This window comes from Petromyzon marinus, chromosome 84, assembly GCF_048934315.1.
Source record: "Petromyzon marinus isolate PM22_M1 ecotype Great Lakes invasive population chromosome 84, UKy_Petmar_22M1.pri1.0, whole genome shotgun sequence".
In the NCBI taxonomy this organism is placed as follows: domain Eukaryota; kingdom Metazoa; phylum Chordata; class Hyperoartia; order Petromyzontiformes; family Petromyzontidae; genus Petromyzon; species Petromyzon marinus.
This window is the reverse complement of record NC_133749.1, coordinates 3612480-3637521: the sequence shown is the minus strand read 5'-3', so window position 1 is coordinate 3637521 and position 25042 is coordinate 3612480. Positions and strand designations below refer to the sequence as shown.

The 25042-nt window shown below is 48.6% G+C and overlaps 1 protein-coding gene across 1 annotated transcript in view; it reads left to right on the top strand.

Annotated features, from left to right (window-relative positions):
- LOC116936888 (integrin alpha-L-like) overlaps positions 1-25042 on the top strand; it is a 179319-nt gene that overhangs the window by 28558 nt on the left and 125719 nt on the right. Inside the window, exons 4-6 of the mRNA XM_076057808.1 lie at positions 7637-7689; positions 9014-9125; positions 18134-18264. Of these exons, the coding sequence (XP_075913923.1) occupies positions 7637-7689; positions 9014-9125; positions 18134-18264 (296 nt within the window). The remainder of the gene's footprint in view (positions 1-7636; positions 7690-9013; positions 9126-18133; positions 18265-25042) is intronic.

Sequence of the window (25042 nt, the reverse complement as noted above, 5' to 3'; positions counted from 1 at the left end):
ACTGCGTTCAAGTCAAAGCCTACACATCCACAGAGGCACCTTAGTACCAATCAAACAGGAGAATTTAGCATTGAAATAGCCGAGTGAAAAGCCTGCGACTGGTCACAGAAATGGCTGCGTTCAAGTCAAAGCCTACACCTCCACAGAGGCACCTTAGTACCAATCAAACAGGAGAATTTAGCATTGAAATAGCTGAGGGATTAGCCTGTGACTGGTCACAGAAATGGCTACGTTCAAGTCAAAGCCTACACATCCACAGAGGCACCTTAGTACAAATCAAACAGGAGAATTTAGCATTGAAATAGCTGATGGATTAGCTTGTGACTGGTCACAGAATCCTACACATCCACAGAGGCACCTAGTACCAATCAAACAGGAGAATTTAGCATTGAAATAGCTGAGGGATTAGCTTGTGACTGGTCACAGAAATGGCTATATTAAAGTCAAGGCCTACACATCCACAGAGGCACCTAGTACCAATTAAACAGGAGAATTTAGCATTGAAATAGCCGAGTGAAAAGCCTGCGACTGGTCACAGAAATGGCTGCGTTCAAGTCAAAGCCTACACATCCGAGCTTCATCTCACGCCGATGAGTAGCGGGGGCTTCCACCGTGTCCGATGTCCCCGGCAGCCCCGGCGTGGAGCGCCCATGGCCATCTCTACCCCCCAGTTCCTGTCCACCCCGTGACCTCATCCACCTGACCGATCCCCCTGACCCCCCTCTCCCCACGCCCACCATCTGCCATTCTGGTACAGCGGTGTCAGCTTCTGCGTTCGCTTAAAGGTCCAGCGGCTGCACAATCACGAGAGGATAGACGAAGGGGTCCCCCTTTGTGTGGAGCCTCTGAACAGGGCTGTAAGGGAGGCGCGGGGGCAAGTGCTAATGAAGCGTCGAAATTATTCTCGATTTGAAGGTTTGGTGACGGCAGGGATCCTTGCTCTTTGGTTACATTTCGGTAGAAAGTCACCACGTGGGTAAAGTCACGTGACTTCTATCGAAATAGAACCAAAGCGTATGGATCCTTGCGTTCACGAAAGCTTTAAATATAGAAAAGATAAAGATCCCCCGTGTAGCCTGTAACAGGGCTGTAGGGGCAAGTGCTGTTAGCGAGCAGCGTCTATGAAGACCGGTAACGGCACACGGGGGGGTGGGTGGCCAGCACCACGCCCGACCGCCTTTGTCTCCCCCAGTGGTGATGGTTACTACACCACCACCGCTACACCAGGTACTCATTTGAGGACTAGTCGACCTAGGGGAGGCCCGGGACACGCACAGACACGTTAACACACCACACACACACACACACCACACACACCACACACACCACACACACCACACACACACCACACACAAACCACACACACCACACACACACCACATACACCACACACCACACACACACCACACGCACAGACACGTTAACACACCACACACACCACACACACCACACGCACCACACACACACACGCCACACACACCTCATACACACCACACGCACACACACATTATCACACCACACACACCACACACACCACATACACCACACACCACACACACACCACACGCACAGACACGTTAACACACCACACACACACACACACACACCACACACACCACACACACACATCACACACCACACACACCACACACACCACACGCACACGCACACCACACACAAACCACATACACCACACACACACCACACGCACACACGCACACCACACACAAACCACACACACCACACACACACCACATACACACCACACACCATACACCACACAGTCCAGGACCGGTTCAGATAATCGTCGCTGGCGGTGTTGGCCGTGAGCGGGAATCGAACCCGTGTCGCCGGGTTCGTAGTGCTAACCACTGCACCACCGCTCACCACGACAATAACAAGAACCCTCAGCGATACAAACACACACACACAGACAGAAAGAGAGAGAGATAGGGCAAGCGATATACCTTAAAGATGGAATGTCAATACGGCGGTGGGTGGAGGCTCCTCTACGTACGGACGAATCAACTTGCGAACTTTCAGAGATTCGAACGAATCCCCGCTCCCGTAGGGTCAAAGTTGGAGGTGGTTCAATGGATAGGCGGAGGCATCTACGTCTGCAGAACGTGAAGAACCAGTGGCATCTGCATCTAGAGAACGTGAAGAACCAGTGGCATCTACATCTGCAGAACGTGAAGAACCAGTGGCATCTACATCTACAGAACGTGAAGAACCAGTGGCATCTACGTCTGCAGAACGTGAAGAACCAGGGGCATCTACATCTGCAGAACGTGAAGAACCAGTGGCATCTACAGAACGTGAAGAACCAGTGGCATCTACGTCTGCAGAACGTGAAGAACCAGTGGCATCTACATCTGCAGAACGTGAAGAACCAGTGGCATCTATTTCTGCAGAACGTGAAGAACCAGTGGCATCTACATCTGCAGAACGTGAAGAACCAGTGGCATCTACATCTGCAGAACGTGAAGAACAAGTGGCATCTACATCTGCAGAACGTGAAGAACCAGTGGCATCTACATCTGCTGAACGTGAAGAACCAGTGGCATCTACATCTACAGAACGTGAAGAACCAGTGGCATCTGCATCTGCAGAACCTGAAGAACCAGTGGCATCTACATCTGTATATCGTGAAGAACCAGTGGCATCTACATCTACAGAACGTGAAGAACCAGTGGCATCTACATCTGTAGAACGTGAAGAACCAGTGGCATCTACATCTGCAGAACGTGAAGAACCAGTGGCATCTACATCTGCAGAACGTGAAGAACTAGTGGCATCTACATCTGCAGAACGTGAAGAACCAGTGGCATCTACATCTACAGAACGTGAAGAACCAGTGGCATCTACGTCTGCAGAACGTGAAGAACCAGTGGCATCTACATCTACATCTGCTAAACGTGAAGAACCAGTGGCATCTACATCTGTAGAACGTGAAGAACCAGGGGCATCTACATCTGTATATCGTGAAGAACCAGTGGCATCCACAGAACGTGAAGAACCAGTGGAATCTACATCTGCAGAACGTGAAGAACCAGTGGCATCTACATCTGCAGAACGTGAAGAACCAGTTGCATCTACATCTACATCTGCTAAACGTGAAGAACCAGTGGCATCTACATCTGTAGAACGTGAAGAACCAGTGGCATCTACATCTGCAGAACGTGAAGAACCAGGGGCATCTACATCTGTATATCGTGAAGAACCAGTGGCATCTACATCTGTAGAACGTGAAGAACCAGTGGCATCTACATCTGTAGAACGTGAAGAACCAGTGGCATCTACAGAACGTGAAGAACCAGTGGAATCTACATCTGCAGAACGTGAAGAACCAGTGGCATCTACATCTGCAGAACATGAAGAACCAGGGGCATCTACATCTGTAGAACGTGAAGAACCAGTGGCATCTACATCTGCAGAACGTGAAGAACCAGTGGCATCTACATCTGTAGAACATGAAGAACCAGGGGCATCTACATCTGTAGAACGTGAAGAACCAGTGGCATCTACATCTGCTAAACGTGAAGAACCAGTGGCATCTACATCTGCAGAACGTGAAGAACAAGTGGCATCTACATCTGCAGAACGTGAAGAACCAGTGGCATCTACATCTGCTGAACGTGAAGAACCAGTGGCATCTACATCTACAGAACGTGAAGAACCAGTGGCATCTGCATCTGCAGAACCTGAAGAACCAGTGGCATCTACATCTGTATATCGTGAAGAACCAGTGGCATCTACATCTACAGAACGTGAAGAACCAGTGGCATCTACATCTGTAGAACGTGAAGAACCAGTGGCATCTACATCTGCAGAACGTGAAGAACCAGTGGCATCTACATCTGCAGAACGTGAAGAACTAGTGGCATCTACATCTGCAGAACGTGAAGAACCAGTGGCATCTACATCTACAGAACGTGAAGAACCAGTGGCATCTACGTCTGCAGAACGTGAAGAACCAGTGGCATCTACATCTACATCTGCTAAACGTGAAGAACCAGTGGCATCTACATCTGTAGAACGTGAAGAACCAGGGGCATCTACATCTGTATATCGTGAAGAACCAGTGGCATCCACAGAACGTGAAGAACCAGTGGAATCTACATCTGCAGAACGTGAAGAACCAGTGGCATCTACATCTGCAGAACGTGAAGAACCAGTTGCATCTACATCTACATCTGCTAAACGTGAAGAACCAGTGGCATCTACATCTGTAGAACGTGAAGAACCAGTGGCATCTACATCTGCAGAACGTGAAGAACCAGGGGCATCTACATCTGTATATCGTGAAGAACCAGTGGCATCTACATCTGTAGAACGTGAAGAACCAGTGGCATCTACAGAACGTGAAGAACCAGTGGAATCTACATCTGCAGAACGTGAAGAACCAGTGGCATCTACATCTGCAGAACATGAAGAACCAGGGGCATCTACATCTGTAGAACGTGAAGAACCAGTGGCATCTACATCTGCAGAACATGAAGAACCAGTGGCATCTACATCTGCAGAACATGAAGAACCAGTGGCATCTACATCTACATCTGCTAAACGTGAAGAACCAGTGGCATCTACATCTGTAGAACGTGAAGAACCAGTGGAATCTACATCTGCAGAACGTGAAGAACCAGGGGCATCTACATCTGCAGAACGTGAAGAACCAGTGGCATCTACATCTGCAGAACATGAAGAACCAGGGGCATCTACATCTGCTAAACGTGAAGAACCAGTGGCATCTACATCTGCTAAACGTGAAGAACCAGTGGCATCTACATCTACAGAACGTGAAGAACCAGTGGCATCTACAGAACGTGAAGAACCAGTGGCATCTACATCTGCAGAACGTGAAGAACCAGTGGCATCTACAGAACGTGAAGAACCAGTGGAATCTACATCTGCAGAACGTGAAGAACCAGGGGCATCTACATCTGTATATCGTGAAGAACCAGTGGCATCCACAGAACGTGAAGAACCAGTGGAATCTACATCTGCAGAACGTGAAGAACCAGTGGCATCTACATCTGCAGAACGTGAAGAACCAGTGGCATCTACATCTACATCTGCAGAACGTGAAGAACCAGTGGAATCTACATCTACAGAACGTGAAGAACCAGTGGCATCTACATCTGCAGAACGTGAAGAACCAGTTGCATCTACATCTACATCTGCTAAACGTGAAGAACCAGTGGCATCTACATCTGTAGAACGTGAAGAACCAGTGGCATCTACATCTGCAGAACGTGAAGAACCAGGGGCATCTACATCTGTATATCGTGAAGAACCAGTGGCATCTACATCTGTAGAACGTGAAGAACCAGTGGCATCTACATCTGTAGAACGTGAAGAACCAGTGGCATCTACAGAACGTGAAGAACCAGTGGCATCTACATCTGCAGAACGTGAAGAACCAGGGGCATCTACATCTGCAGAACGTGAAGAACCAGTAGCATCTACATCTGCTAAACGTGAAGAACCAGTGGCATCTACATCTGTAGAACGTGAAGAACCAGTGGCATCTACATCTGCAGAACGTGAAGAACCAGTGGCATCTACATCTGCAGAACGTGAAGAACCAGTGGCATCTACATCTGCAGAACGTGAAGAACCAGTGGCATCTACATCTGCAGAACGTGAAGAACCAGTGGCATCTACATCTGCAGAACGTGAAGAACCAGTGGCATCTACATCTGCAGAACGTGAAGAACCAGTGGCATCTACATCTGCAGAACGTGAAGAACCAGTGGCATCTACATCTGCAGAACGTGAAGAACCAGTGGCATCTGCATCTGCAGAACGTGAAGAACCAGTGGCATCTACAGAACGTGAAGAACCAGTGGCATCTACATCTTCACAACGTGAAGAACCAGTGGCATCTGCATCTGCAGAACGTGAAGAACCAGTGGCATCTACATCTGTAGAACGTAAAGAACCAGTGGCATCTACATCTGTATATCGTGAAGAACCAGTGGCATCTACATCTGTAGAACGTGAAGAACCAGTGGCATCTATAGAACGTGAAGAACCTGTGGCATCTACATCTACAGAACGTGAAGAACCAGTGACATCTACATCTACAGAACGTGAAGAACCAGTGGCATCTACATCTACTGGACGTGAAGAACCAGTGGCATCTACATCTGCAGAACGTGAAGAAGCAGTGAGGGGAAAACGTATTTGATCCCCTGCTGATTTTGTACGTTTGCCCACTGACAAAGAAATGATCAGTCTATAATTTCAATGGTAGGTTTATTTGAACAGTGAGAGACAGAATAACAACAGAAAAATCCAGAAAAACGTATGTCAAAAATGTTACCACGACGCTTTTGATGATGGTGATGATGATGGTGATGTTGATGATGATGGTGATGTCGATGATGATGATGTTGATGATGTTGATGATGTAGATGATGATGGTGGTGATGGTGATGATGGTGATGATGGTGGTCATGATGGTGATGATGTTGATGATGATGTGATGGTAGTGATGGTGATGATGATGGTGATGATGTTGATGATGATGTTGATGATGATGATGTTGATGATGTTGATGATGATGATGATGTTGATGTTGAGATGATGATGATGTTGATGATGATGTTGATGATGATATTGATGATGATGATGTTGATGATGGTGATGATGGTGGTGATGATGGTGATGATGGTGGTGATGATCGTGATGTAGATGATGAAGGTGATGATGGTGATGGTGGTGATGGAGATGGTGATGATGATGATGATGGTGGTGGTGATGGTGGTGATGATGATGATGGTGGTGATGATCGTGATGGTGGCGATGGAGGTGATGTTGGTAATGATGTTGATGGTGATGTTGATGTTGATGTAGATGATGATGTAGATGATGATGGTGGTGATGGTGATGATGGTGATGGAGGTGACGGTGGTGATGGAGGTGATGATGGTGATGATGATGGTGATGTTGATGATGATGGTGATGTCGATGATGATGTTGATGATGTAGATGATGATGGTGGTGATGGTGATGATGGTGATGATGGTGGTGATGATGGTGATGATGTTGATGATCATGTGATGGTGGTGATGGTGATGATGATGGTGATGATGTTGATGATGATGTTGATGATGATGATGATGTTGATGATGTTGATGATGATGATGTTGATGTTGAGATGATGATGTTGTTGATGATGTTGATGTTGATGATGATATTGATGATGTTGATGATGGTGATGATGGTGGTGATGATGGTGATGATGGTGGTGATGATCGTGATGTAGATGATGAAGGTGATGATGGTGATGGTGGTGATGGAGATGGTGATGATAATGATGGTGGTGGTGATGGTGGTGATGATGATGATGGTGGTGATGATCGTGATGGTGGCGATGGAGGTGATGTTGGTAATGATGTTGATGGTGATGTTGATGTTGATGTAGATGATGATGTAGATGATGATGGTGGTGATGGTGATGATGGTGATGGAGGTGACGGTGGTGATGGAGGTGATGATGGTGATGATGATGGTGATGTTGTTGATGATCTTGTTGATGTTGATGATGTTGTTGTTGATGATCTTGTTGTTGATGTTGTTGTTGATGTTGTTGATGTTGTTGATGATGTTGTTGTTGATGTTGTTGCAGGAGGTGAGGTCGGCATGACTCTGACAGCGGATCCAGAAGGGAAACTTTTCTTGGTGAGTTCCTCACCAAACTCACCACACCACTCACCACACTCACCACACCACTCACCACACTCACCACACTCACCACACTCACCACACCACTCACCACATTCACCACACTCACCACATTCACCACACCACTCACCACACTCACCACGCTCACCACACTCACCACACCACACTCACTCACCACACTCACCACTCTCACTCACCATACTCACCACACTCACCACACCACTCACCACACTCACCACACTCACCACACCACTCACCACACTCACCACACTGTTGGTGATCGGGATGATGATGTTGATGGTGATGTTGATGATGTTGGTGATGTTGGTGATGGTGGTGATGTTGGTGATGTTGGTGATGTTGGTGATGGTGGTGATGTTGTTGATGTTGGTGATGTTGGTGATGATGGTGGTGATGTTGGTGATGTTGATGTTGTTGTTGGTGATGTTGGTGATGATGTTGATGTTGGTGATGTTGGTGATGTTGTGATGGTGGTGGTGATGTTGGTGATGTTGTTGATGATGTTGGTGATGTTGGTGATGTTGGTGATGTTGATGTTGGTGGTGATGTTGGTGATGTTGATGTTGGTGGTGATGTTGGTGATGGTGGTGATGTTGGTGATGATGTTGGTGGTGATGTTGATGTTGGTGATGTTGGTGGTGATGTTGTTGATGTTGGTGATGTTGATGTTGTTGTTGGTGATGTTGGTGATGATGTTGATGTTGGTGATGTTGGTGGTGATGTTGGTGATGGTGGTGATGTTGGTGATGTTGGTGATGTTGATGATGTTGATGATGTTGTTGATGTTGTTGGTGATGTTGGTGATGTTGGTGGTGATGTTGGTGATGTTGGTGATGTTGATGTTGGTGGTGATGTTGGTGATGTTGATGTTGGTGGTGATGTTGGTGATGGTGGTGATGTTGGTGATGTTGGTGATGATGTTGGTGGTGATGTTGATGTTGGTGATGTTGGTGGTGATGTTGTTGATGTTGGTGATGTTGATGTTGTTGTTGGTGATGTTGGTGATGATGTTGATGTTGGTGATGTTGGTGGTGATGTTGGTGATGGTGGTGATGTTGGTGATGTTGGTGATGTTGATGTTGGTGGTGATGTTGGTGATGGTGGTGATGTTGGTAATGTTGTTGGTGATGTTGGTGATGTTGGTGATGTTGTTGGTGATGTTGGTGATGTTGGTGATGTTGGTGATGTTGGTGGTGATGTTGGTGATGGTGGTGGTGATGTTGGTGATGTTGGTGGTGATGTTGTTGATGATGTTGGTGATGTTGTTGGTGTTGTTGGTGATGTTGTTGACTGTCCCCAGGTGTGTAACGCTTCACGTGAGGTGATCTGCAGCCGCAACCGCTACCTGAAGGGCTCCTGCCACCTCTACACCGAGGACTGGCGTCTACACAGGGCACTCATTGAGACACAAGGTACAGCCCCATCATCATCATCACCACCATCATCATCACCTGTTAAACCCAGGACTGGCATCTACACAGGGCACTCATTGAGACACAAGGTACAGCCCCATCATCATCATCACCACCATCATCATCACCTGTTAAACCCAGGACTGGCGTCTACACAGGGCACTCATTGAGACACAAGGTACAGCTCCATCATCATCATCATCACCTGTAACACCCAGGACTGGCGTCTACACAGGGCACTCATTGAGACACAAGGTACAGCTCCATCATCATCATCACCACCATCATCATCACCATCATCACCATCATCATCACCTGTTACACCCAGGACTGGTGTCTACACAGGGCACTCATTGAGACTCAAGGTACAGCCACATCATCATCATCATCACCATCATCATCACCATCATCACCATCATCACCACCATCATCATCATCATCACCTGTTACACCGAGGACTGGCGTCTACACAGGGCACTCATTGAGACTCAAGGTACAGCCACATCATCATCATCATCACCATCATCATCATCACCATCATCACCATGATCACCACCATCATCATCATCATAAACACCATCAACATCATCATCACCTGTTACACCGAGGACTGGCGTCTACACAGGGCACTCATTGAGACTCAAGGTACAGCCACATCATCATCATCATCACCATCATCATCACCATCATCACCATGATCACCACCATCATCATCATCATCACCTGTTACACCCAGGACTGGTGTCTACACAGGGCACACATTGAGACTCAAGGTACAGCCACATCATCATCACCATCATCACCATCACCATCATCACCACCATCATCATCACCATCATCATCACCATCAACATCACCATCATCACCTGTTACACCCAGGCCTGGTGTCTACACAGGGCACTCATTGAGACTCAAGGTACATCACCACCATCAACACCATCATCATCACCACCATCATCACTACCATCACCACCATCATCACCATCATCATCACCATCATCACCATCATCACCATCATCATCATCACCTGTTACACACAGGACCGACGTCTACACAGGGCACTCTTTGAGACTCAAGGTAAAGCTCCATCACCCCCATCAACATCACCATCAACAACATCATCAACACCCCCATCAAGACCCCCATCAACACCCCCATCAACATCCCATCAACACCCCCATCAACACCCCATCAACACCCCCATCAACATCACCATCAACAACATCATCAACACCCCCATCAAGACCCCCATCAACACCCCCATCAACACCCCATCAACACCCCCATCAACACCCCATCAACACCCCCATCAACATCACCATCAACACCCACATCAACACCCCCATCAACACCCCCATCAATACCCCCATCAACACCCCCATCAACACCCCCATCAACATCATCAGCACCCCCATCAACACCCCCATCAACAACCCCATCAACACCCCATCAACATCACCATCAACACCCCCATCAACACCCCATCACCATCAACATCACCATCAACATCACCATCAACATCAACATCAACACCCCCATCAACACCCCCATCAACATCACCATCACCACCCCCATCAACACCGCATCAACACCCAATCAACACCCCCATCAACACCCCCATTAACACCCCCATCAACACCTTCCCATCAACATCACCATCAACACCCCCATCAACACCCCCATCAACACCCCCATCAACATCACCACCCCCATCAACACCCCATCAACACCCAATCAACACCCCCATCAACACCCCCATTAACACCCCCATCAACACCCCCATCAACATCATCATCAACACCCCCATTAACACCTCCATCAACACCCCCATCAACATCACCATCAACACCCCCATCAACACCCCCATCAACATCAACACCCCCATCAACATCACCATCAACACCCCCATCAACACCCCCATGAACACCCCGATCAACATCACCATCAACACCCCCATCAATACCCCCATCAACACCCAATCAACACCCCCATCAACAACATCATCAACACCCCCATCAACACCCCCATCAACACCCCATCATCACCCCGATCAACAACACCATCAACACCCCATCAACACCCCCATCATCAACATCATCAACACCACCATCAACACCACCATCAATACACCCATTAACACCCCCATCAACACCCCATCATCACCCCCATCAACACCCCCATCAACAACATCATCAACACCCCCATCAACACCCCCATCAACACCACCATCAATACACCCATTAACACCCCCATCAACACCCCCATCAACACCCCCATCAACACACCCATCAACAACATCATCAACACCCCCATCAACACCCCCGTCAACACCCCCATCAACAACATCATCAACACCCCCATCAACACCCCCATCAACACCCCCATCAACACCCCATCATCACCCCCATCAACACACCCATCAACAACATCATCAACACCCCCATCAACACCCCCATCAACACCCCCATCAACAACATCATCAACACCCCCATCAACACCCCCGTCAACACCCCCATCAACAACATCATCAACACCCCCATCAACACCCCCATCAACACCCCCATCAACACCCCCATCAATACACCCATTAACACCCCCATCAACACCCCCATCAACATCACCATGAACAACATCATCAACACCCCATCAACACTCCATCAACACCCCAATCAACACCCCCATCAACACCCCCATCAACACCCCCATCAACACCCTATCAACACCCCCATCAACACCCCTATCAACACCCCCATCAACATCACCATCAACACCCCCATCAACACCCCCATCAACATCACCATCAACAACACCCCCATCAACACCCCCATCAACACCCCCATCAACACCCCATCATCACCCCCATCAACACCCCCATCAACAACATCATCAACACCCCCATCAACACCCCCATCAACACCCCCATCAACACCACCTTCAATACACCCATTAACACCCCCATCAACACCCCCATCAACACCCCCATCAACACCCCCATCAACAACATCATCAACACCCCCATCAACACCCCCGTCAACACCCCCATCAACAACATCATCAACACCCCCATCAACACCCCCATCAACACCCCCATCAACACCCCCATCAATACACCCATTAACACCCCCATGAACACCCCCATCAACACCCCCATCAACATCACCATGAACAACATCATCAACACCCCATCAACACTCCATCAACACCCCAATCAACACCCCCATCAACACCCCCATCAACACCCCCATCAACACCCTATCAACACCTCCATCAACACCCCTATCAACACCCCCATCAACATCACCATCAACACCCCCATCAACACCCCCATCAACACCCCCATCAACACCCCCATCAACATCACCATCAACACCCCCATCAACACCCCCATCAATACCCCCATCAACACCCCCATCAACACCCCCATCAACACCCCCATCAACATCATCAACACCCCCATCAACACCCCCATCAACAACCCCATCAACACCCCATCAACATAACCATCAACACCCCCATCAACACCCCATCAACATCACCATCAACATCACCATCAACATCACCATCACCACCCCCATCAACACCCCATCAACACCCAATCAACACCCCCATCAACACCCCCATCAACACCCCCATCAACACCTTCCCATCAACATCACCATCAACACCCCCATCAACACCCCCATCAACACCCCCATCAACATCACCATCACCACCCCCATCAACACCCCATCAACACCCAATCAACACCCCCATCAACACCCCCATTAACACCCCCATCAACACCCCCATCAACATCATCATCAACACCCCCATTAACACCTCCATCAACACCCCCATCAACATCACCATCAACATCCCCATCAACACCCCCATCAACATCAACACCCCCATCAACATCACCATCAACACCCCCATCAACACCCCCATCAACACCCCCATCAACACCCCCATCAACATCACCATCAACACCCCCATCAACACCCCCATCAACACCCCCATCAACATCACCATCACCCCCATCAACATCACCATCAACAACATCATCAACACCCCCATGAGCACCCCCATCAACACCCCCATCAACACCCCCATCAACACCCCCATCAACATCACCATCACCCCCATCAACATCACCATCAACACCCCCATCAACACCCCCATCAACATCACCATCACCCCCATCAACATCACCATCAACAACATCATCAACACCCCCATGAGCACCCCCATCAACACCCCCATCAACACCCCCATCAACACCCCCATCAACACCCAATCAACACCCTCATCAGCACCCCCATCAACATCACCATCACCCCCATCAACATCACCATCAACACCCCCATCAACACCCCCATCAACATCACCATCAACACCCCCATCAACACCCCCATCAACACCCCCATCAACACCCCCATCAATATCACCATCAACACCCCCATTAACACCCCCATCAACACCCCCATCAACACCCCCATCAACACCCCCATCAATATCACCATCAACACCCCCATTAACACCCCCATCAACACCCCCATCAACACCCCCATCAACACCCCCATCAACACCCCCATCAACACCCCCATCAACACCCCATCAACATCACCATCAACACCCCCATCAACACCCCCATCAACACCCCATCAACATCACCATCAACACCCCCATCAACACCCCATCAACATCACCATCCACATCACCATAAACATCAGCATCAACATCACCAACAACACCCCCATCAACATCACCATCACCCCCCCCCATCAACACCCCATCAACACCCAATCAACACCCCCATCAACACCCCCATTAACACCCCCATCAACACCTTCCCATCAACACTCCCATCAACACCCCCATCAACATCACCATCAACACCCCCATCAACACCCCCATCAACAACATCATCAACACCCCCATCAACACCCCCATCAGCACCCCATCAACACCCCCATCAACACCCCCATCAACACCACATCAACACCGCTGTCAACACCACATCAACACCCCTGTCAACACCCCCATCAACACCCCTGTCAACACCCCCATCAACACCCCCATCAACATCACCATCAACACCCCCATCAGCACCCCAATCAACATCACCATCAACATCAACACCCCCATCAACACCCCCATCAACACCCCCATCAACACCACATCAACACCCCTGTCAACATCTCCATCAACACCCCTGTCAACACCCCCATCAACAGCCCCATCAATACCCCCATCAACACCCCCATCAACACCCCCATCAACAACATCATCAACACCCCCATCAACACCATCATCAACATCAAAAGCATCAGCAACATCATCACCATCCCCATCACCGCACCATCACCACCAACATTATCACCACCACCATCAAGATGTTGTTGTTGATGTTGTTGATGTTGTTGTTGATGTTGTTGATGTTGTTGTTGATGATGTTGTTGTTGATGTTGTTGTTGATGATCATGGTGTTGTTGATGTTGTTGTTGATGATCATGGTGTTGTTGATGTTGATGTTGTTGATGATCATGGTGTTGTTGATGTTGATGTTGTTGATGATGTTGTTGATGTTGTTGATGTTGTTGTTGATGTTGGTGATGTTGTTGATGTTGTTGATGTTGTTATTGTTGATGATGTTGATGTTGATGATGTTGATGATCATGGTGTTTTTGATGTTGTTGATTATGTTGATGTTGGTGTTGATGTTGTTGATGTTGTTGATGTTGTTGTTGTTGTTGTTGATGTTATTGATGTTGTTGTTGATGTTGTTGATGTTGTTGTTGATGTTGTTGTTGATAATGTTGTTGTTGATGTTGATGATGTTGTTGTTGATGATGTTGTTGATGTTGTTGTTGATGTTGTTGATGTTGTTGATGTTGTTGTTGATGTTGATGTTGTTGTTGATGATGTTGTGGATGTTGATGATCATGGTGTTTTTGATGTTGTTGATGTTGTTGATGTTGTTGTTGATGATGTTGTTGTTGATGTTGTTGATGATGTTGTTGTTGTTGATGTTGTTGAAGTTGTTGTTGTTGATGATGATTATGTTGTTGTTGATGTTGTTGATGATCTTGTTGATGTTGTTGTTGATGATGTTGTTGTTGATGTTGTTGTTGATGATGTTGTTTTTGAAGTTGTTGTTGATGTTGTTGAAGTTGTTGTTGTTGATGATGATTATGTTGTTGTTGATGTTGTTGATGATGTTGTTGATGTTGTTGATGATGTTGATGTTGTTGATGATGATGTTGATGATGTTGTTGTTGATGTTTATGTTGTTGTTGATGATGTTGTTGTTGATGATGTTGTTGTTGATGATGTTGTTGTTGATGTTGTTGTTGATGATGTTGTTGTTGATGTTGTTGATGTTAATGTTGTTGATGATGTTGTTGTTGTTGATGTTGTTGATGTTGTTGATGATGTTGTTGATGTTGTTGATGATGTTGATGATGTTGATGATGTTGATGTTGTTGTTGATTTAGATGTTGTTGATGTTGTTGTTGTTGATGATGTTGTTGTTGATGTTGTTGTTGATGTTGTTGTTGATGTTGTTGTTGATGTTGTTGATGTTGAAGATGTTGATGTTGTTGTTGATGTTGTTGTTGATGTTGTTGATGTTGATGGTGTTGATGTTGTTGTTGATGTTGTTGTTGATGATGTTGTTGATGTTGTTGTTGATTATGTTGTTGTTGATGTTGTTGTTGTTGATTATGTTGTTGTTGATGTTGTTGATGTTGTTGTTTATGTTGTTGGTGATGTTGATGTTGTTGTTTATGTTGTTGTTTATGTTGTTGTTGATGTTGTTGATGATGTTGCTGATGTTGTTGTTGATGTTGTTGATGTTGTTGTTTTTGTTGTTGTTGATGTTATTGATGTTGTTGTTTATGTTGTTGTTGATGTTGTTGATGATGTTGAATTTGTTGTTTATGTTGTTCATGTTGTTGATGTTGTTGTTTGTGTTGTTGGTGATGTTGTTTTTGTTGTTGTTGATGTTGTTGTTGTTGATGATGTTGTTGTTGATGTTGTTGTTGTTGTTGATGATGTTGTTGATGTTGTTGTTGATGATGTTGTTGATGATGTTGTTGATGTTGTTGATGTTGTTGTTGATGTTGATGTTGTTGTTGAAGATGTTGGGGATGTTGATGATCATGGTGTTTTTGATGTTGTTGATGTTGTTGTTGATGATGTTGTTGTTGATGTTGTTGATGATGTTGTTGTTGTTGATGTTGTTGTTGATGTTGTTGAAGTTGTTGTTGTTGATGATGATTATGTTGTTGTTGATGTTGTTGATGATGTTGTTGATGTTGTTGTTGATGATGTTGTTGTTGATGTTGTTGTTGATGATGTTGTTTTTGATGTTGTTGTTGATGTTGTTGAAGTTGTTGTTGTTGATGATGATTATGTTGTTGTTGATGTTGTTGATGATGTTGTTGATGATGTTGTTGTTGATGTTGTTGATGATGTTGTTGATGATGATGTTGATGATGTTGTTGTTGATGTTTATGTTGTTGTTGATGTTGTTGTTGATGATGTTGTTGTTGATGTTGTTGATGTTGTTGTTGATGATGTTGTTGTTGATGTTGTTGATGTTGATGTTGTTGATGATGTTGTTGTTGATGTTGTTGATGTTGTTGATGTTGTTGTTGATGTTGTTGATGTTGTTGATGATGTTGATGATGTTGATGTTGTTGTTGATTTTGATGTTGTTGATGTTGTTGTTGTTGATGATGTTGTTATTGATGTTGTTGTTGATGTTGTTGTTGATGTTGTTGTTGATGTTGTTGATGTTGAAGATTTTGATGTTGTTGTTGTTGATGTTGTTGTTGATGTTGTTGATGTTGTTGATGTTGATGTTGTTGTTGATGTTGTTGTTGTTGATGTTGTTGATGTTGTTGTTGATGTTGTTGTTGTTGATGATGTTGTTGTTGATGTTGTTGTTGATGTTGTTGTTGATGTTGTTGATGTTGAAGATGTTGATGTTGTTGTTGATGTTGTTGCTGTTGTTGATGTTGTTGATGTTGTTGATGTTGATGATGTTGATGTTGTTGTTGTTGTTGTTGATGTTGTTGATGTTGTTGATGTTGATGATGTTGTTGTTGTTGATGTTGTTAATGTTGTTGTTGTTGATGTTGTTGATGATGTTGTTGATGTTGTTGTTGATGATGTTGTTGTTGATGTTGTTGTTGATGATGTTGTTTTTGATGTTGTTGTTGATGTTGTTGAAGTTGTTGTTGTTGATGATGATTATGTTGTTGTTGATGTTGTTGATGATGTTGTTGATGATGTTGTTGTTGATGTTGTTGATGATGTTGTTGATGATGATGTTGATGATGTTGTTGTTGATGTTTATGTTGTTGTTGATGTTGTTGTTGATGATGTTGTTGTTGATGTTGTTGATGTTGTTGTTGATGATGTTGTTGTTGATGTTGTTGATGTTGATGTTGTTGATGATGTTGTTGTTGATGTTGTTGATGTTGTTGATGTTGTTGTTGATGTTGTTGATGTTGTTGATGATGTTGATGATGTTGATGTTGTTGTTGATTTTGATGTTGTTGATGTTGTTGTTGTTGATCATGTTGTTATTGATGTTGTTGTTGATGTTGTTGTTGATGTTGTTGTTGATGTTGTTGATGTTGAAGATTTTGATGTTGTTGTTGATGTTGTTGATGTTGTTGTTGATGTTGTTGATGTTGATGATGTTGATGTTGTTGTTGTTGTTGATGTTGTTGATGTTGTTGTTGTTGTTGTTGATGATGTTGTTGTTGATGTTGTTGATGTTGTTGTTGATGTTGTTGTTGATGTTGTTGATGTTGAAGATGTTGATGTTGTTGTTGATGTTGTTGTTGTTGTTGATGTTGTTGATGTTGTTGATGTTGATGATGTTGATGTTGTTGTTGATGTTGTTGTTGTTGTTGATGTTGTTGATGTTGATGATGTTGATGTTGTTGTTGTTGATGTTGTTGATGTTGTTGTTGTTGTTGATGTTGTTGATGTTGTTGTTGTTGATGTTGCAGCTTGCTCCGCCCCGCTGGTGGACCTCGTCCTGCTACTTGATGGTTCCTCGAGCCTCAAGCCGGAGGACTTCACGCGGATGATGAATTACACGTGGGAGATAGTACAGGAGAGTAAGGGGACTAACATCCAGGTGAGTGAGTGTGTGAGTGAGTGTGTGAGTGCGTGAGTGTGTGAGTGAGTGAGTGTGTGAGTGAATGTGTGAGTGAGTGTGTGAGTGAGCGAGAGAGTGAGTGTGTGAGTGAGTGTGTGATGAATTACACGTGGGAGATAGTACAGGAGAGTAAGGGGACTAACATCCAGGTGAGTGAGTGAGTGAGTGTGTGAGTGAGTGTGTGAGTGAGTGAGTGTGTGAGTGAGTGAGTGTGTGAGTGAATGTGTGAATGAGTGAGTGAGTGTATGAGTGAGTGTGTCTGTGAGTGAGTCTGTGAGTGAGTGTGTGAGTGAGTGAGTGTATGAGTGAGTGAGTGTATGAGTGAGTGGGTGAGTGAGTGAGTGTGTGAGTGGGTGAGTCTGTGAGTGTGAGAGTGTATGAGTGAGTGTGTGAGTGAGTGAGTGTGTGAGTGAGTGAGTCTGTGAGTGAGTGAGTGTGTGAGTGAGTGAGTGGGTGAGTGAGTGAGTGAGTGTGTGAGTGAGTGAGTGTGTGAGTGAGTGAGTGTGTGAGTGAATGTGTGAATGAGTGTGTGAGTGAGCGAGAGAGTGAGTGTGTGAGTGAGTGAGTGATGAATTACACGTGGGAGATAGTAGAGGAGAGTTGGGGGACTAACATCCAGGTGAGTGAGTGAGTGTGAGAGTGAGTGTGTGAGTGAGTGAGTGTGTGAGTGAGTGAGTGTGTGAGTGAGTGAGTGTGTGAGTGAGTGTGTGAGTGTGTGAGTGTACGAGTGTCTGAGTGAGTGAGTGGGTGAGTGAGTGAGTGTATAAGTGAGTGTGTGAGTGAGTGAGTGTGAGAGTGAGTGAGTGTGTGAGTGAGTGTGTGAATGAGTGTGTGAGTGAGTGTGTGAGTGAGTCTGTGATTGAGTCTGTGAGTGAGTGAGTCTGTGAGTGAGTGAGTGTATGAGTGAATGTATGAGTGAGTGTGTGAGTGAGTGTGTGAGTGAGTGAGTATATAAATGTGAGAGTGAGTGAGTGTGTGAGTGAGTCAGTGAGTGAGTGTATGAGTGAGTGTGTGAGTGAGTTAGTCTGTGAGTGAGTCTGTGAGTGAGTGTGTGAGTGAGTGAGTGTGAGAGTGAGTCTGTGATCAACTAGACCTTCCTCACCATCACTCACCCACTCACCCACTAGCTCACCCACTCACTCACCCACCCACTCACTCACCCACTCACTCACCCACTCACTCACTCACTCACCCATCCACTCGCTCACTCACCCACCCACCCAATCACTCACTCACCCACCCACCCACTCACTCACCCACTCACTCACCCACCCACTCACCCACTCACTAACCCACTCACTCACTCACCCACTCACCCACTCTCCCACCCATCCACCCACCCACTCACCCTCGCACTCACCCACTCACTCACCCACTCACCCACCCATCCACCCACTCACTCTCCCACTCACTCACTCACCCACTCACCCACCCACTCACTCACTCACCCACTCACTCACTCACCCACTCACCCACTCACTCACTCACCCACTCACTCACTCACTCACCCACTCACTCACTCACCCACTCACTCTCTCACCCATCCACCCACCCACTCACCCTCCCACTCACCCACTCACTCACCCACTCACCCACCCACCCACTCACCCACTCACTCACTCACCCACCCACCCAGTCACCCACTCACCCACCCACTCACCCACCCTCCCACTCACTCTCCCACCCATCCACTCACTCGCTCACCCACTCAATCACCCACTCACTCACTCACCCACTCACCCACTCACTCACCCACTCACCCACCCACTCTCCCACCCACCCACTCACTCACCCACTCACTCACCCACCCACCCACCCACTCACCCACTCACCCACTCACCCACCCACTCACCCACTCACTCACCCACTCACCCACCCTCCCACTCACTCACCCACTCACCCACCCTCCCACTCACCCACTCACCCACTCACTCACCCACTCACCCACCCACTCTCCCACCCACCCACTCACTCACCCACTCACTCACCCACCCACCCACTCACCCACTCACCCACTCACCCACCCACTCACCCACTCATCCACTCACTCACCCACTCACCCACCCTCCCACTCACTCACCCACTCACCCACCCTCCCACTCACTCACCCACTCACCCACCCTCCCACTCACTCACCCACTCATTCACTCACTCACCCTCCCACTCACCCCCACCCCCTCTGCTCACCTTCACCACAGGTGGCCGTAGTGCAGTTCGCCAATTCTGTTGAGACTCAGCTGACCCTCCCACTCACTCACCCACTCACTCACTCACCCACTCACTCAATCACCCACTCACTCACTCACCCATCCACTCACTCACTCACCCACCCACTCACTCACTCACCCACCCACCCACTCACTCACCCACTCATTCACTCACCCACCCACTCACCCACTCAATCACCCACTCACTCACCCACCCACTCACTCACCCACCCACTCACCCACCCACCCACTCACCCTCCCGCTCACCCCACCACTCTCCCCCCACTCTGCTCACCTTCACCACAGGTGGCCGTGGTGCAATTCGCCAATTCTGTTGAGACTCAGCTGACCCTCCCACCCAACAACAACCGCCATTCGCCACTAAGTGGCGGTGACGTCACCACGACGCTTGTGCCAGGCTATGTGCACCCTGAGGCCACGTGAAGTGTCGAACGGCCGCTGGCTGGAGGTCACGGGGCAGACCCAGGTGCCACGGGTCGACTGACTGAGATGACTGGCTGATGCACCACCTGTGCCCCCTACTGTGCCAACCTGCTGTGCTTTAGCCACCCGGCGCTCCGCTCGCTGTTGTGAGCGTCGCTCCTCCGCCCTCCGTTGTTGTTGGAGGGCGACTGCCTCCAACTGCCCAGTAGCATCCTTCACGAGCCTCCTCCACAGAGGCCGATCTTGACACCGCTGGTACCAGTCATCGGCAAGTCCACTCAGCTCCACGTCCTCCTGTACCACATCACTCCATCTCTTCTCTAGCCCGTGCCGCGCCCGCTTAGCCCCCTCAATCCGGCCAAACAAAAGCTGTTTCGGCATGCGGTGGCTGGGCATGCGGGCTACATGACCCAGCCATCGCAGCCTTGCCTGCCGGAGGAGCTCACCGATGGGACCCTGCCCAGATCTTTCAAGGATTTGTGAGCTCCTCACACAATCCAGTCTGGTTAAACCCAGGATGGATCGTAGGCAGGCCAGCCTAAATGTTTCTAACCGGCGCAGATGTTCCATTAGGGGGGTCCACGTTTCGCAAGCGTAGAGAACGGAGCGACTGACCGTGGCCGAGAAGACCTGAAGCTTAGTGCGGAGCGACAGACCAGGTAGCTTCCACACAGCGTTACGCAACCGATGAAAAGATATTGCCGCTCGACTGATTCGGAGTGAGACCTCTGCTGTTAAACTGGAGCCAGTCATAAGCACACTGCCCATGTATGGGAAACTCTCCACTCTCTCCACAACTGCCCCATCACTGATTGGGAGTTGTCGGGGTGGAGTGTCCGATGGTACAAAATACCCAGGCAGGTGCTTAGTTTTGGTGGGGCTGATGGTAAGGCCCCACCTCTTAGTGGCACGCTCCAGTCTCAGCAGCAGCGTCTCCAACTCCTCCTCTGACTGAGCAGCTATTACCAAGTCATCAGCATACATAACGTGGTTGAGCAATAGGGAGCCATCCCTTGACCGCACCCGGGCATCGATTAGCCTCCCATTATATCTGTACCATATGGAGATTCCCCCGGTACAGCTATTGAAGGCTTCACGAACTACGTGGTCAAAATAGATGTTAAATAATGTGGGAGCCAGAGGACATCCCTGTCGCACCCCAAGGTGTACAGGGAATGGCTCTGACTCCCGGCCACGTAGTTTTACCCGGGCCCGCTCACCATCATGAAGGTCCTTAATGATCGTGAGCAGAGGGTCAGGTACTCCAAAAGCACGAAGAACGACCCAGAGCCCAGGCCTACTGATGGTATCATAGGCCTTGACCAGGTCAATAAAGCAGAGATGTAGGTCTTGTTGGAATTCCCTACACCTCTGCTGTAGCAGATGGACAGAAAATATGGCATCTGTGCAGGACCGCCCTTTCCTGAAACCGCATTGGGGCTCCGCAAGCCTCTCCTCAGCGTGCCTGGCAAGGCAATGCTGAATAATCCTTGCCAGGACCTTTCCCGGCACACTGAGGAGTGAGATGCCCCTGTAGTTGTTACAGTCTGTGCGGTCCCCCTTCTTAAAAAGGGGGACCACCAGGGCATCCTTCCAATCCTGCGGAACCCGTCCAGTGGTCCAGACTGTTGTTATGATGTCATATAGGGCAGTCTGTGCACAAACGCCACCCTCCCTCAGCATTTCGCTTGGGAGATCATCTCTGCCCGCTGCCTTTCCTGGTCTCAGACTCCGGATCGCCTTCAATACTTCCTCAGCAGATGGCACCTCAGCCAGCCACTCACAGGGGGTGACTTCATCCAATATTTGAGGCACCGCAGCCTCAGCAGGGTCATCCTCACTTTGTGCCACGATGTTTTCCTGGCTGAGGGATTTTCCCTCCCCCAGGACCTCACAGAAATGCTCAGCAAATCTGCGAACCTGTTCCTGGGGGTCGGAAATTGGATCACCGTTTTTTCCCCTAATGAAGGTAATAGGTGTGGCGCTGCAGGTTACTTTTTTGATGGAGTTAAATAGAGATTTGTGATCACGGGCCACTGAGGCAGACTCCATCTCCTCAGCAACCCGCGACCACCACCCATCCTTGCAGCGCGTCACGGCTCTCCGAACCTCCGAGCGAAGGCTGCGGTAAGCCTCCTCATTCTCTGACGTGGGACTCTGTAGCCGATGACAGTGGGCCTGTCGCTTTTTCTCAACCATCGTGAACAACTCCTCTGTCATCCAGGGTGTCTGGGGAGGTCTGGACCGCGTACCCAAAGCAGCCATTGCAGCTGCATGAGTCACAGTCCTAAACCTCGCCCATTTACCCTCGACATCAGGAGGAGTCGGGGACGATGCCAATCCCAGCCGCAAGCGATGATGAAATTCTCGCTTGCAACTTTCATCAGATAACTGAGACCAGGCCACTTTAGGTTGGAATGGGGTCCTGGGTGTACACCCACCACCGGAGTGGAAGAATGGCAGGCGCATCTTACAGATGACTAGTCGATGGTCAGAGGGCAGATCAGCTCCACGGTAGGTCCTGGTGTCAAGGACATGGGCTCGCATTCGCTGGTCCGTCACTATGTAGTCCAGCAGATGTTCTTGCTTGGACCCGGCATGCATCCATGATGTTGTGTGGATGCGCCGATGCCGGAACAGCGTGTTGGTAATTACAAGCCCATGGGCTGCACAAAAATCTAGCAGCCTCCTACCGTTGTTATTGAGCTGATCTGGCCCATGCCCTCCAATCACTCCAGGCCAGGTGCCAGTATCATGACCAACTCGGGCATTGAAGTCACTCAACATGATGACTCTATCCCGAGGGGCCACTTTAGCCAGCACCTGTGACAGGAGGTCATAGAAGGCATCTGACTCATCGGCATTGCCTGCATCCCTCCACGGATGTTCATCTTCGGTGGGGGCATAAGTAACCACGACCACCATTCCTCGCCTCCAGTTGATGGGAAGGCGAGCCCAAAGTAGCCTGGGGCTTACAGCTTCCCACACCTCACCGCCACGCTCCCACGCCCCCTTCATTCTTTTGTTCAAAAGAAGAGCCACACCCTGTTGTTTGGCAGTCTGCTGCCCCGAGTAGAGGACTGTCCACCCCTCATGGTGGCAGGAGCCAGAGCCGGTCCACCGGACCTCCTGAATGCCGCATAGATCCAGGCGGTACCGGTCCAGCTCCCGACAGAGGAGTGGCAGCCTCTCCTCTGCAGTGAGCGTTCGAACATTCCACGTGGCCACCCGTAGTGGCTTTTCGTTGTTTCTGGAGTAGCCCCGAGGGTAGGAATTCAATCTCCTGGCTCCGCCAATTGGGGTTTGGCCAGGAGACGTCATAGACGCCTGGCCCCCCGGGGCCTCCGGCACAAGCTTAGTTGTTACTCACTCACCCACTCACCCAATCACCCACTCACCCACCCGCTCACTCACTCACTCACCCACTCACCCACTCACCCACCCACTCACCCACTCACTCACTCACCCACTCACTCACCCACTCACTCACTCACTCACCCACCCACCCTCCCACTCACCCACCCACTCACCCACTCACTCACCCACTCACCTACTCACTCACTCACCTACTCACTCACCCACTCACCCACTCACCCACTCACCCACTCACTCACCCTCCTACTCACCCACTCACTCACTCACTCACCCACTCACCCACCCACCCACTCACTCACCCACTCACTCACTCACCTACTCACTCACTCACCCACTCACCCTCCCACTCACCCACCCACCCACTCACTCACCCACTCACCCACTCACTCACCCACTCATTCACCCACTCACTCACCCACTCACTCACTCACCACTCACTCACCTACTCACTCACTCACCCACTCACCCTCCCACTCACCCCCCTCTGCTCACCCTCAACACAGGTGGCCGTGGTGCAGTTCGCCAATTCTGTTGAGACTCAGCTGACCATCCCACTCACTCACCCACCCACTCACCCACTCACCCACTCACTCACCCACTCACCCACTCACTCACCCACTCACTCACCCACTCACCCACTCATTCACTCACCCACCCACTCACTCACTCACCCACCCACTCACTCACCCACCCACTCACTCACCTACTCACTCACCCACTCACCCACTCAC